Source organism: Stegodyphus dumicola, chromosome 5 (assembly GCF_044657685.1).
Source record: "Stegodyphus dumicola isolate Sdum_Otavi_A_Nest chromosome 5, ASM4465768v1".
Lineage (NCBI taxonomy): Eukaryota > Metazoa > Arthropoda > Arachnida > Araneae > Eresidae > Stegodyphus > Stegodyphus dumicola.
In genome coordinates this window covers 192230378-192246331 of record NC_140772.1, presented here as the reverse complement: position 1 = coordinate 192246331, position 15954 = coordinate 192230378, and the positions used below count along the sequence as shown (strand labels likewise).

Here is a 15954-nt window from a genome sequence, read left to right as displayed (position 1 = left end):
ACTCCAAGTATTATTTAAGTATGCGTATAAGAAATATTAAGAATTTTGCAATAGTACTTTGTCTGAGTGTAATTTACTCATGGCGTTTCGTATTATTTTTGCAGCACGAGGCTGATCCTACCGTGAGAAACCTTAAGGACGAGTCTCCGCTGGATCTAGCAGCCCAGTATGGTCGTTTAGAAACTGTCCAGTTGCTTGTAGACTCGGACCCTTCGTTGCTCAAGAAATGCACAACGAGGCACTCTCCACTGCACTTGGCCTCCAGGAACGGTCACAAGAACGTTGTCAAAGTACTCCTGGATGGGGGATTTGATGTCAACTATGTGGTAAGTGTGTGATGATGTCTGAACTCAAACTCAATTATATTTAAAATCAATGAAAATGAGAATTAAAATATAACTTTGTTATTCTCAGAAAGAGAAGAAAGTCTTAAGAAAACAGAATACATGGTCTTTATATCTTTATGTCGTAATTTGTAATAGTGTGTGATATTATCGTCATGCGATGATTTTGTAGGTGCTTTATTTTTTTACCACGATATTTTCGACGACGATGTTTTTAAACTCCGAAGTTTTCTCTTTGCTTTCTTTTCTCCCACGAAGTTTTGTAAAACGACGTTTCCGCCCTGCTTTGGTTTCTCTGCGATGTTTTCGGCTGTAATCAGTTTTCCTGCATGGGATTCTAATATCTTATATTTAATTTCTACTTTTGCTTTTTTAATGCTTGATAGACAGGCTCTATTAATTTCTTTTTCAGCTGTACTTATTTATCTCCTTATTTATTTGGCTGCCGACTGAGCTTTTTAACTTTTTTATTACAGCTTTGAGGATCGAGTAAATTGATTAAGAGACATAAATACGTAGAAAAATTTCCTTTCAATTACATCATTTGAAATAATACATAAATGTCTGTTATACTAGTTCATGATTTTTTTTTTTTTTTTTTTTTAAGTACAAAGGGTCTCGAAATGGGATTTTACGCCGGTTCACTATATACAGTGTATCGCAGGTTTCAAATTTTCACAACGAAATATTATCCATCGCTTTTTATTATTTTTAAAGAAATTAAATAATGAAGAATCTGTATGTGCCGCCCAGATGGTGTTGGGGAGCCTAGGGCTGTACCGAAGGGTCAGGGTTCGAATTCCGAAGAAGGGAAGATTGTAATTGTATTTCACTCCATAAGAAGCAACGGCGGCCGCCTGTTAGGTGCCTCCGCAATAAAATGGCCACCACTTCTGTCCGTAGGTGTGGCCAATACCGAATAGGCAAGTGCCCGCTACAGGGTTAAAAAAAGAAAAAGGAATCTGTATTTATGTTCCTCGCACTGTGAAAAAACGATGGTGCCTAGAAACATAAACTTATGAATAACGTAGTCCTCTAACAGAACGTCTGCACGTAGAAGCCCGAGTTTTGAATTTCGAATTTGTTTTATCATTTTTATATCATATTTTATAAAACTTTAATGAATTTTTTATCAACAATTTCAACGGTTTGAAAGCAAGCAGAAGCAATACTGTTTGAAGTAAAACATTTTTATCTCCAGTGCGCGAGAGTGTTGCCATTCGGAAAAGTGTTAGATACTTATCTTTCGGTTTCAGTTAGCAAACTATGTTCTATGAAAATAATTTGTTGCCACGGCTGGAATGAATAAAATGTTTTTATCTTCCATGCGCGAATGTGTTGCCATTCAGTAAAGCCTAAGATGCTGCTGATCTCATTAAAATCATTATATACTTCATATTGCTTATGATAATTAATTTAAGGGGCTGGCTTCGCGAGTGCTAGTTTTTAAAGAAATAATACAGCGATTACAGAAATATGTATGTCAACCTCTAATAGACTATCGGGAATTTTAAAGATATGCTGCTTTTAAATAGTGTGCGGTTTTGCTGTTGAACTGAATTTTGTGGCGTAAGTGCGAAGAACGTGATATTTAATAAATGAAGTTAACACATAAAAATTTAATAATAAAAAGACAAGTTTTTTGTTAGCTGTTTTACTAAGAAACCTGAATATTGATATGAAATGAGAAAAGACAGAAAAAAGTAGAAAAAATAGTGTATGCTAACACTTAACGTTGCATCGGGAATTCTAAATAAATGTTGCTACGCAGCTTTTGAAAATGTGCTAATTTTGTTGTTGAACTGTGCGTGGCATAAGTTTGAAATAAATAAAATAATAAAACCAATAAAAAATTAATAATAAACGTAAAAAAAGTCTGGAAATGAGTGCAAGGACAGATTAGTAAATTGCGAGCTTAGTGAGAGCGTAAGAAACCTTAACAAACCCTTTTAGGCAACCGCTGAAATCTGAAACATTTCATATCTTTTTATATCGTGATTCATAACCTAAATGTGTTGAGACATTAGGCAATTTTTTGAAAAGTAGGAGACATAAAAAATGAGCAACGCTTTCGCCGCGACTCGAACCACAAACCTCTTGAATACGCGCCGAGCGTGCTGACAACTACACTACGAAGGCATGCTAAGAAGGCGGGAGAAATAACTTATAAATGTTGACAGGAGAATTAATAATTATAGGGATTTGTTGAAGTTACTTTCCACGTGAAACAGTGTTTTCATTTTCTCTCATTTCATTTTTCATTTTCATCATCATTTCATTCTTTTCATCTCATTTCATTTTTACTTTCATTCTCACATGTCTTATTTCATTTTCATTATTGATATTTATACCTGATTCCTAAGCGGATATTTTTCATCCGTAGTGTACTAGTACTGTGATGAACCAAAGCTTTGCATATGCAATAGCCAGTTATTGCACTTGCGAAATAAAGCCTCTCTTCTAAAAGTGTGTGACCATAAGAATTTCTTAACGTGTATCTTCAGTGAGCAACAACTTTCAATGTAATTTCTGTGCTTAGTCACATTTAATCTCTTTTTTGCTGGGTTTTATCCAACTTCTGTGAAATAGCATGTGCAGGTAAGTCTTCACCAGTAACGCTTTGCTGTCTGATTATAAGTTCTTGTAACTTACAAACCAGTAAAACAAACATACGTTGCGGCAAATTAGCTGCACTACCCTGTCTTTTTTTCCATACGCTGAAAATGTGCTTGCGCTTTCTCATGATACTTAATGGAATATTGTATTGCTGCGCCCGAAGCCATTATGTTTGAAATTTTTCCATTTTTTACGACCGCATCTCTATATTTTTTACGGGCAGTCTTTCATTGTATAGATACAGCTTCCTGCATCTTTAATATGACCTACAGAATGCTTCGAAATGATTGCATGACTAAATGTCTTTTGAATGAATGTATATGAAATATGCTTTGAATGATTTTGATTTCATTGTACCAGTTGAAAACTTGAATCAAGGTGGGACTGCAAACTATAACAATTTTCGCCACGTGTTGCATAAATTCGCAACTTAAAATTCATGCATCTGCTTTACCGACAGAAAATTTTTTTGTATAAGTATCAGCTTTTAAAAGAATAGGAGGATCTATAAAATGCAAATTTTAGAAAGTCATTAAAATCACGTGATTTAAACGCTTCTCCTTAGACAAGGGGAAGAACATAGCTGAAACTTTGTTTGTACGAGGATGAATATTCTTTTCTTTGACTAATTGAACAATCAAGAAACATTTTTCTCCGAAGGATTTTTTTAAGAGCGGCTCATGGCATAATATAATGCGCAATATTTACTATTTGTACCACTATTTAGCTTTCAACATACATTCCTTACAGAGCTATATCTTTTGACATATTCAGAAAATTTTGGATGCTTTTGTAGAAAATAGTTTCCAAAATGTTAATTCTCTTGTGTTTGTCTTTTTTTTTTTTATTTTATTTTGAAAATGGTATCAAAATTCTGCGTTTTGATGTAAAATTATACTTCAGATCAAATCCTTAATGTTTTCCATTTTTCAGTTTTTGAAAGCGTAGCTAATATTATTTACATAAATCCAAACAAAAGTTACATTTAAACTTCTTTCATTAAAGGAGCAATATTTGAAAAAAAAAAGTTCCTATATATCGGAAATTATTGTCACAAATAATTATTTGGCAGATTTTGATTTAGCACTGGCTAAAAAAGAATCACTTTCAAAAAATAGTTATAGGTTACGTAGCCCAGATTAACTATAAAGAGAACAGCGATGGCTTTTTTAATCACTCCGATGTTAAAGATAGTAGGAATTGACCACATATCACGCAAATGCCAGAAATGCGCTCTGTCTGAAATCCAGAAACGTCAGCACAAATACTCACAACTAATTTGCATTCTGGTGAAGAATACGGGAAGGAGAAGTTATAGTAAAGGCTGACATCGTAATAACTGGTTAATTAACGTAAGATTTAAATTATAATTAACGCTTGTATGTATCCTACAAGCTTATAAGCTTGTAGGATACAAGCTTTAAGCTTGTATGTAGGATACAAGCTCATGAGCTACGTATGTAAGAGGATTGAAAGAGGGAAGCAGATATTTATTGACAAGTAATTGCCATATCTTAGTGCAACCGAAGTTTCCGGGTAATTGTTAATACGTAAGTACTATAATTTTAAAATGCTTCGCAAACTTCGCCAGTTTTCAGTGATGAGAGTTGTTTCTAAATCCTTCTAATCAGTAATACTTAGGTTAAAGCAGTGAAAAGTAGAGCAACTTGAACACAAAAACATTAAGAAATTCCAAGAATAGGAACATGATGAGAAAAGAACTGGATTTTGTACTCTCATAGCAGTTTTATGTCTCATAGATGTCATACTCTCATAGCAGTATTACTGAGAATTTATTGTAGATTATGAACAGGAATGCCATTCGGAAACGATTTTTATTTATTTAGTTAATCGAAATCATTATTTCCTAAGCCTAAAGTCATTAACTGCAAACGTTACTGCAAACGTTTTTATCTTTTTCTTCAGAAATTTTACTTTTCAGGTAATTTTGTTTTTGAGAGAAAATTATACTCGTCGAATTATATTCAAGGTTCCTTTAATATCATTTATAAAACTATTGTAAAATTATTGAAGTGGGAGGCAGTTTCGCATCTTTGCAGCTTAGAAGCAGAAGTCGGACATTTATTTTCCATTGTGTTATACTTCCTACACAGAAAATACTACCATATTTTCGATCATTCTTCATAGGATGCGATGTTCAAAGCTGTTTGACGTACGGGGAAATATTGTTAATCGATTTCCTGTTTCCTTTAGGTTGAAAGTGGAAGCGCACTTCACGAGGCAGCTTTGTATGGGAAGGTAGAGGTTGTAAAGTTACTTCTCGACTATGGTGAGTATGGAAGATTTTTGCCTTTCCGAAATAATTCCCAGTTGTCGAAACCTTCTGCTGTCATTTTCCATATGCGAATTTATCTGTATGTTTGAGTTTTCAATGTATGCGTGCAGAAAATGAGATGTTGTTATTTCAATTAAATGCTTGCTTTTTAACTTTTAATTTAACCTTATAAATTTTAGTTCTAACAGATTAAACTAGTTAAAAATATTACTAGAGGAAGAGATAAAAGTAATGTGAAACAAAGCTTCATACTCATTTTAATATTTTGCAACAGTTAAGCATTGAACGTTAGAGAAGTTTTTTTAGCAATTATTCTAATAATATAAATACTAGTAATATTATTAAAAACTATTTTTAAACTGCTTACTTTGATACAAGCCATGTACAGTTGTAATCTAAAAAATAAATTTCACATACAGTCACATACGTTGCAGAATGGCAAAAGCTTTTAAATTTACCAGTTTGCAGGCAGCAGAAATGATTAAGCAAGTATAGGGTGTTTCAAAAGGTCGCTTTCATACTTAACATGCTGGTCTGTCATACCATCACAAACAAGATTTACATACGAACTTGTGTCCGAAAATGCGAACGGCGACCACTGCAATTAAATGTTCGCAGACTTATGAAAAAAGGGGAAGTGTGATCATTTCAGACGAGGGCATTGCAGGAGAAGGATGAATGGTTTACTAACTCAGTTCTGTATGGACATTTTGTGGAACATTTGTGGACATTTTGTGCGTCTCCGTGACACACTTATCCATTTTGAACGGATCCCTGAATCTATGCGTTGCCGTTGTGAAGCATGCAGTTTGGCGAATGGGAGGAACTTTGAACACCTTCTATGATTAACCATGTTCTTTAATAAATGTCATATTAATACCTCTTTCGACATCCTTTCTTTCTACCCTCTCTATGCTTACGAACATTGCCCTCCAGCGGTCGCCCTTCATTTTCGGACACAAGTTCCTATGTAAATCTTGCCTGTCATGGTAAGACAGACCAGAACGTTAAATTTGGCAACGACCTTTTGAGACATCCTGTAGATGGTGATCTGGTACCATTACATAATTTAACATCGCAGCAAAGTAATAGCGCTAGATTTTATAGATATATCTAACGTGAAAATTACAACAATCACCATAGAAATCGAATTTCGACATCAGGATATATTTAATCCATATCTGATATTAACAATCAGAAAAGGGCATTTGTAATAACTAAATGTGGTTTAACTGATTTTATAAACACTATAAGGAAAATTGAATATTCTCTTTTATGTTTTGTTCCTTTATTCTTCATTTTTTGAAGAATTTTTACTTCCTTATATGAAGTAAAGGTAGTATTGTTATCACGAAAAATTTCGTTGTTAGATTCCAACGTAAATTTTCACTTTTTTTTGCGTGATGTCTGTACGTACGGACAGACTAAAGAACTCTTTATTCCGAAACGAATTCTGAAATGGATTTTTTTCATGACGTCTGTACTTACGTATGTTTCTTGCATAACACAAAAACGATTGAAATTTTGTATATGTAACTGCTGTAACATCTAGTTGTGCACCTCCCCTTTTTCATTGCATTCGGCAGAACCAAAAGTGGACCCGGCCTTTATTCTCGCTATCATTGGTCGTAATCATATACTTTCAATTACAGAAGTGTTTAAAATGAAGAAAAACACTTCTGCAATTGAAAATCAAAGTTTAAAAAAATTAATTTTGGACAAATAACGAAATCTAACTTATAATGCGATCTCTCAATTCCTGTATTTATATTTAGGAAAGTTTTATACTCCTAAATTGCAAATTCTACGACAAAAGTTTACCATTAAGTTAGAAAAATTCGAGGAAATAAATTCAGTGCAGCAAAAAATGTGTATAATTTAATTGACCGTATAAGGAAGTCACAAAGTGTCCACATGAGATTTTCTTTTTAAACCGATTATGCTGTTGACTAATAGCGTAGAGCAATTGAATTTAATTACTTCCACAGGATACCATGCGTCCAAAATGCATTATAAACTTGTATGTCATACAGTTGGAATTACACGCAGGCTTCTTGAATTGTACTCAAATATATTTATCATATTATAGTCTTTGTGATAGGTATATAATTGCTTTCCAGACAAACTGTACATTTAAGCCTGTAATAAAATCAAAATGCACCAGTGATGTTATTTTTTTAAATCAAAATACACTGGATTTTCGTAATTGAGGGACAATCACGTAATTCATCGAAAAATAATATTGCTGTTTTGAACAAATATCATTTATAAAGAAAAGCGTCATCCGTGTATCGTATGAAATTTAAATTAGATTGCATTCATTTAAATGATTCGTAAATTTATATGATTCGACAATTTATCAATTTATATGACCGACATTAAAAGAGGTATTCTAATTTTGTCTAACTGACAGAGAAACACACCAATATAAAATGTAAAAGCAGGCAAAAAAAAAAAAAAAAAAAGCAATCGTTATTTGAATCTGTGGGAATGAATGTATATTGTGTTTAAATGAAATTTCGTAATTAAGTTTTGTGCTATTAAAATATCTGGCACTGTAATTAGGAAGTTTATATCCAAGAGGCATAATGTATGAGATTTTTTATTCTGAAAGTTTTATGAATTAATTAATCTTCATGGAAAGCTATTCTGTGATACTTTCTTTACGAAACTAACTTAAAGTTCTTCTAATGTCTATACTAAGAACTGTACATATTTCATTACTGATACCTGTGTCATCCTGCTTGCCTACAAATGTAACTAAAATAATCACAGTTTAACGCATAAGTCTTTAGGCGTATCTGATCAACATTTAGTTTCCCATTTTCCTTAACGTTCAGATTAAAATTCTGACTTTAAAATAAATTAGTAATAATAATAATAATAATAATAGAGAATGAAAAAACGGAAAAGGAAAAAGGCTAACGTCGTGTTTGTTTTTAACTTAATGTATTGAAGTCCCGTATTCTTAGCTATAATTTCTTTCAAAGAAATAAAATATAATATTAATTAATAACTCAATTAATAATTTTCTTTTTACAGGAATAGATGTGAATTTAGAGAACAATTTGAAAAGGACTGTATTTGATCTTCTGGAAGATTTAAATACTGCCATATCGAAACAAATTTCGAGGATTATAAGAGGTAAATATGTATGTTTAATCGCATTTCAGTGATATATTGAAAAGTATTCTGGTTACAGAGGAAAAGGAAAACTTAACCTCATATTATATTTACTAGTAAAGCATGTACAAATCGGATTCGAAGCATTCCATTATAAACCTGCAGATATTCAGCTCTTCAATAACTCTTGAATTTTGGGGAAAATATATTATGGTTTTTGTGCAGCCTTTGTGATGATACCTAAGTCGAAAGACTAACGTTATTTATAGAATAATCGTCAACTGTGTGATTTAGGATTTCTGTCGCTGTGAGGCTTTTTATTACTCTTATCGTGAATTGTATTTTATTAATAAAACGACTGCACAAAAGATGGGGGCTAACAAACTCTTAATGTTTTATTAAGAATCGAAGTTAGCACTGGGATAAAATATAACATACCATTTCCCCCACATAAAATTTCCCTCAATATAATATTGTTACGTTTTTCTTTCTTCTGGTACGTTCGTTACGGGGTTCGTGCGGATTTCGAGTGCATAACGACGACACTTGATGAAGTATCGAAACACACTTTATTAGTCAGTATTGTCAGGACAGCTCCAAAACACGTTTTACAGTCGTCGATGAACTACTATAAACACGCTGGAACAATCAGCAACACAGCCTTCACACTGTCAGGCAATAACGGTGGAGACAGCTTCCTGCAAAGCACCAGAACCAGAATACAGCTCCTGACTCTGCTTGGTCGTTCTCAGAACTCCACGTACTCTCCAGACTTTCCACGCTACAACTCGCGCTGCACTCGACGACACACGAGCACAGCTCCCGACTTTTCGTTTCAGTCGTTCCCGGAGCTCAGCACGCTCTCTCGACAATGCACTAACCGCGATACACTAAGAGACTCCTTCGGTGCACTCGATGACCCACTCGGCACTCGTTACCCGGCTGTCAACTCAATCGACTCCGCACGGCTCGTTAGACGAGGCACACTCTCTGAGACACACACACTGACTGCGGACCAGCAGGGTATACAGCTTTCGGCTTGTGTTCAAGAACATTCTGGCCTAAACCAGTAAGAACTCGTTCCAGAAGGTTCTCCATCCGTCCATGTTATATTGCCAATTTTGTCGCCAAATTGGCGATTTCTTGCCAAATGAGGCAGCTCTGCCTTCCTTTGCCATCTTATAACAACCCTAAAACTGCTTTGAGGGGAAGCTATGGTACCACGCCTGTACATTTCGTAACAATATGGAAGTAACGAAAACGATACAATGCACATTTTTACTGCGGAAGAACAGAATTCTATATTATCACTATCGTTAAGCAATAATATATCAGAATAGGATATTATAACATAATGTGGATATTAAATATTCAACGTAACCGATTCAGTCAATTAAAGGCCCTATGCTCAGCTTTCTTTCAAGGGCACTCAGTACCTACTTTCTTTGTATTTATTAGGTTAAAAAAAAAAAAAAACATATGGATATCTGTATTGTTATTTTCGAGCTCCCTGAATTCGGGATCCGAAGGCTTGGGCGGTGATTAAGTCGTGCCAAAAATGCCATTATGCCGTATTCACTGCAACCTAATGACAGCCTAATGCTGAAGTACTACATAAGCCACTTCGCTATCTTAATAAGTTAATGTCATAATTTCCTTTCACATTCATTACTGAATTCGTCTAGAACCCTCGATTTTTGATTGAAGATACTTTCAGGTATTTACAGAAGAAGAAAATACATACTGCGAGGTTTGGTAAGCGTGTCAGCTGATGAATGACCTCCCATAGCATTAAAAGTGCATATTATATATCTGTCTTCCTTGTTGTTTCAATTTCGTATCAAGAAGGTTTATAAGTGTTTTCTCCCTCCTTTCCGCATGCCTTAGAGGTGTAACTGGAAGCATGCTCGACGTATATTCTAGCGATCCAGGGTTCGAGTCCCGGCGAGAGCACTGCAAATTTTTCACATCTCCAGCATCAAAATCTCTAATGACTGTACAAGTGGCGCCCGAACTAAAAGGTGGTGGCCAACTTGGCATCCCCTCATCCCCCGGTCGCTCTTTGAAAGGGGGAGTATATAATGTATTTTCTCCATCTTTGGCATATGTCTTCGTGGCGTAACTGGAAGCACACTCAACGCGTATTCGAGAGGTCGAGTCCCTGGGAGGGCATTGCACATTTTTCACGTTTCCTTCTTAAGAATAAACTAATGACTCTGCAGGTTTTCCCATCAGATCATGTACTTATTTCGTGAAATATTTGAATAAAATCTAGTGAAATACTAAGAAATGTTTAAATATGCGCTTCATAATGTATACTTTAAAGCTTTCTCACTAACAAATGTGTGACTTCTCAATGTAAACTATTTGAACTAATATGAAACATTTGGATATTGTTTCATTTTTTTTCTCAATTCCGTTGCAGAATATACAACAGCAGTGGGGAAAGTAGAAGATATAAGCAAGTCACCCTATTCGACATCTCCTCCGTCTAGTTTCAGTTCGGTATCGACCTTCGTTCCTACGCCAGAAAAACAAAGCTCCCTCCTCCCTCTAGTCAGAAGTGGATCCCCGATGTCCGAGGCCACAGACACCATCTGTTCCTACAACAGCAGCAAGCGATCTTCCACGTAAGATAAATAATAATATATTTATATATATTTCTGAAAGTCACTTTGCTTTTGTACATAGGCTATTTTTTTAAGTAAGGTTTGTTTGCGAATGCCATTTGAAATTTCGTGTATGCGTGAGAATGAATGCGCGCAAACTTCCGGCATTTTTTTTCTCAGAATCTGATGACACTTGCATTCAGTACACTGTCCACTTCATAGTGGGTGGTTAAAATATTTAAGAAAATCTAGCCTGCCACCGATTGTGAAATGCGGATAGCTATTTGGTTCTTAACTGCGAGAAACATGAAAGCTACCAATATTCGTCTTCATATGTGTGAAGTGTACGGTGAAAATGTTGTGAGTGGCAGTAAAGTGCAAAAATGGGTGAAATTGCTTAAGTGCAAAAATGGATGATTTTCAAGAAACCGTCCATGACGGATTGTGCTATGGTAGACCGTCTATAATCACCGGTGATTTGGTGCAAGCAATTGATACTCAAACTCAAGCAAACAGGAGATTTGAGCAAATGGCATAAAGAAACGAAAATGACTGCTGGAGAAGGACAAAAAACCATGAGTAACGGGCTATCATAAGAAGCATCAGAGTTCTGTGAGAAGGTTATCAGAAAACTTGTTGTTCGTGAAAATAAACATTTAAACCGGCAATAAAATCATGCAGAAAATTATAAAATTGTGTATAAATTAAAAAAAACAATTAAAAACATATATTTATTTCATTTTTATTGCTTCCTCAAAATTTTAAATCATCCGTATAAATTTTGAACGAATATAGCTAGAACTATAGAAGTATAGCATTAGTAAAGTAATGTGACCTTAAGATACAAAGATGAAACTGATATTATGAATACTTCCTTAATTTGGACATTATTATTAATATATCAGAATTTGTTAAAGTAAAAATATAAATTAGAAAGCTGCACAGCATTAGAAAGTTCTTAGGTAGTGACACTTTTCAAAGACAAATGAATAGTACGAGTGAAAGTGAATATTATCGCATTCTGCAGAAATGAATAATACAAGTATAATGCTAAATTTTGAAAACCTCGTTTAATGCAGAAGTAGAATTTACATACTTTCATTTTAACGTATGCCATGTTCAACATCCAGGAATTATTTCACCGGAAAACAGCAGCCTTTTTCCGGTATTCTTCATTCGAATATTTACCATTACTTTCTGACGACTTTTAATGGTGGATATACTTGAAAACCAATGGTAATTTGAGTAACCAACGGTAAAGCTTGGTTATAATATCATTGCATTTTCATATGCTGGAAACAAAACCTTATCTCTTTGATTATTTTTTCCTTTGTATAAACTTTGCATTGTACGTTTTGCCGCTAGAGGCGCTGCAGTGTATATAATGACCTTATTCACATACTTGCCGCTGTTTTCATTCAAAAATTATTAAAGTGGTTCTAAACTCTACCTTATTTTGTCCTCTGTGTATTTTATAATTCTTTAACGCATCTTTATGAAAATGCCCAACTAATTAACATTCCAGTACTGGAAATTATGCCGTATATTTTTCCCCACTCTTACAAATCAAATGTCGATTGCTTTTGCTTTTATTCTGAGATCTCCGGAGTTTAAAATCGTTCGTCTTTTCTTCTCAGTTTTCATTTGTCCTGGAGGCCAGGAATGTTTATAGTGCATAAGTCTGATGCTGAATATTGAAGACGCGATGTAATCTGTATGAAAATTTTAAAGTGACACTCTGCAAAGTTACGAAAATGGGAAGGAATTAAATGTATTTTGATTTTATTACTCAAGAACAAAGTTTGTAATTTCACGTAGTTTGTAACGAGTATTAGAAATTAAAAGAAAGGAATAAGCACTTAGCGCATTCTATGGTTAAAAGTCTATTTACTGAGATTGACTTTCTTTCAAGGCAACGACTTTAATCCGGTGTCATTTTTTAACCATATACGCATGACCTGCTGCTTGTTATGTAAATAATGTAACCTTTAAGTGTAATTAATCCATTGGGGAATAAAATGTTTTAAAGAAAAGCGTTACTGTGAGTGAATCGGTTTTGGAATGATTACTACCAAGCTTATTTGCAGCGCAGACTCACAAGACCAGGATTCAAGCCCTAGATTTGAGAGGGCTGAGAAATCATCTTATAGATCTTCAAGGTCCTGTTTTTCCTTCGTGAAAATAAGGAAAAGGGACATTGTGGGGACTTGAAAACACACTAAGCCATAGAGACCTGACTACTTTCACATGTGCAAATCTCGAAAACCAACAGTGCAGCCCACCCGTTCCTCTGGGATTGAACACGTGTCAAACTCTCAGTATTCAGTGGTTTAAATCCCTTGCTTTTTGCTGGGCTTTTCAAGGAGAATGTATAAAGTTCTATCATAATAAACGACGTGAAGCAAATAAATTTGTTACAAGAAGAAGGACTATGTGTTTCGAGTATACTCACTGTCAGAAATGTTGAAGTGCAAAAAGGCTTTCTCAACTCTGTAAATTTTTCTCAGCATTTTGTCGATTGTTCAAATATAAGTTTCGAAGCTCAACAATCCGAAGAAAGTTTGACAGATGCTTATGTGAAAATGTCCAAGACTTTTGCCTCCTCCTCCTCAATGAATTGTTGCTACGAAGAACACTTACAACGCTTATCTATAAACTAGAATATGTGTTAGCCATGTACCAACCAGATCTAAACATGTTTACCCAATGCTTTCCACTGGTATTTCTAAAATTTTTATAGATTTCATTTTTGATAATTTTTACAGAAATAATGGAATAACATTTTTGTAAATTTGGTGAACATTTGACTAAACAAAGAGCTTGAGAGCTTGTTGTCCATGCAACTGATGAATAATAGAGACTTCGTACATACTTGAGCCTGAGATGTGTCATCAGCTCTTGCATGTCATCAGCCCGGCAAGGACATTGCAAGTTTGTACGTTGAACATTACACATTTCATATCGTAATTTTGAAAATTCAGCCTGTGTCTTACAATAATAATAGCTACCGTGTAGCCTATATCTGAAATAATTGGGAAAATCGATGAATGAGAATAAATTTTACGAAGTTATGCTGTTTATGCTTTACTGAAAATACTCTCATAAAAATGAAACAATTTAAAATACGATTTTTTGAATGATAATTGTAAGAAACATTTGTGTTTTGTAGAGCCAGTGATACTCTCCGGAAGTCACAGGGTTCAAGTTCCGAGCACCTCTCAATGAGTAGTCGGAGTCCCTCGGTATACGAGACCCCGCCCCTTCCGAAGGACTACGATGCCGCGTCAGTGCACTCTACGTCCATGTATGAACCTCGTGACGTAATGACCTCATCTACGGATAGTCAAGGCCTCACCACCTTTTCACCCCCTGGTAAGTTTACCCTTTCTGATTCAAACCTACATAAAAGAAAAGTATCACATGCAGCATGATGTTGTTTCACCTTTTAATAAACTGTTATCAAATTATTAGGTCCCACAAGATAAAAACAAACTAAAAAACAATTACTTTTAGTTATGGAATGGAACTTCTATTAAATACTGTAGATTGAATATTGTACATGAGTTTGCATATCACAAGAGCGATGTATAAATTTACTTATTTGCTTGAATGCAATGTATTACTATTAATTCTCTGTCCTTCCTGTATGCTCTACTTCTTGGTGTAACGGCTAGCACACTCGGCGCGTATTCGAGAAGTCCCGTTTCGAGTCCCGGCAAGGACATTGCTCGTTTTTCACGTCTTCAGCATCAAAATAACCTAATGACTCTACAATGGCGCCCAAATTAAAAAGATGGTGGATGATGATTCTTCACCACCAGGATTTGGCAACTGGGTTCCCTAATCCCCATTCGCCCCTTAAAAGAGGGAATATAATAAAGTATTTTCTCACTGGTTCCTGTATGCCTTCGTGGAGTAACGGTGAGCACACTGGGCGCGTATTCGAGAGGTCCAGGTTCGAGGCCCGGCGAGGGCATTGCTCGTTTTGCACGTCTCCAGCATCAAAATAACCTAATAACTCTACACACTCCTATTCAAAAAGTTCGAGATAGTATCATATCACGTGTGTGGCATTTGCAATAACTGAGTTTTGTTCTTACGCTTGTTAGGGAATTTAATTGGCAGTAATTGAATTTAGTCTTTATTGAAGGCATTGGCATATTCTGTATTGAAGAAGACATTATCCGAGACAGAGTAGCTCGTGTTATGGAAAGGGAACTGAGCGAAAGATATTGAGAAGAGACTTAGGTTTAATTGAAGAGGAAAAACATTCCTGTCATACTATAACCACTTTATTTATCCGTTTCCTTATCCTCTGCCTCCTATGAAGGGAACTGTACGGTATAAACGTTTACTGACTATCTAAGCCATCCAAAATGACTCTAGGGCTAGTCAATGACAGAAAAAAAGAAACAAAATTTCTACCAATTTTTCCAGGAATGTCAAGAACTGTCTGTGAAGTAACTGTATGCGTAAGAGGTATCAATAAAAAGAATACAGTACTTTTATGAAGAAATATTTTATATTATTTATATAGTTTATTTATTAATTATTTTTTCATATTCTTTGTTACATTCCTTTTGTTTAGGGCTATATTTTTTGTTTAATATTTCTTTGCATTTCTGTATTCATAGTTATAGATCATTGGTATATTTTTATATTTTCTTTTGTACATATTAATATATTTGAGGATTGTATTTCTTTAGATCCTCAGGGCCCACCATCTCGAATATCAGTGCCACCCGGATGGAAACCTTTGGTAATGTTCTATATTTAATTTTATGCTTTTTAGAATTTCTTAATATTTTATGCAAATTATCGCTTTAGACTTCTTGAAATATGAGAAAAATTGCTTACGTTTATACATCTTTCAAGATGAAATAGTAATGTTTAATTATGTTCTGTTATGTAATTTGTCACTGGCTATTAAAAGTATTGATATTTGTAATACTTTGTTTGAGAGATT

At 34.6% G+C, this 15954-nt stretch overlaps 1 protein-coding gene across 2 annotated transcripts in view; it reads left to right on the top strand.

Moving 5' to 3' along the window:
• The window catches only part of LOC118184513 (ankyrin repeat and sterile alpha motif domain-containing protein 1B-like), a 215696-nt gene that overhangs the window by 111670 nt on the left and 88072 nt on the right, over positions 1 to 15954 (top strand). For both annotated transcript variants that reach the window (XM_035354197.2, XM_085817504.1), the window contains exons 5-10: positions 105 to 326; positions 5175 to 5250; positions 8299 to 8400; positions 10805 to 11009; positions 14158 to 14360; positions 15695 to 15747. In XM_035354197.2, coding sequence (XP_035210088.2) covers positions 105 to 326; positions 5175 to 5250; positions 8299 to 8400; positions 10805 to 11009; positions 14158 to 14360; positions 15695 to 15747 — 861 coding nt within the window. The remainder of the gene's footprint in view (positions 1 to 104; positions 327 to 5174; positions 5251 to 8298; positions 8401 to 10804; positions 11010 to 14157; positions 14361 to 15694; positions 15748 to 15954) is intronic.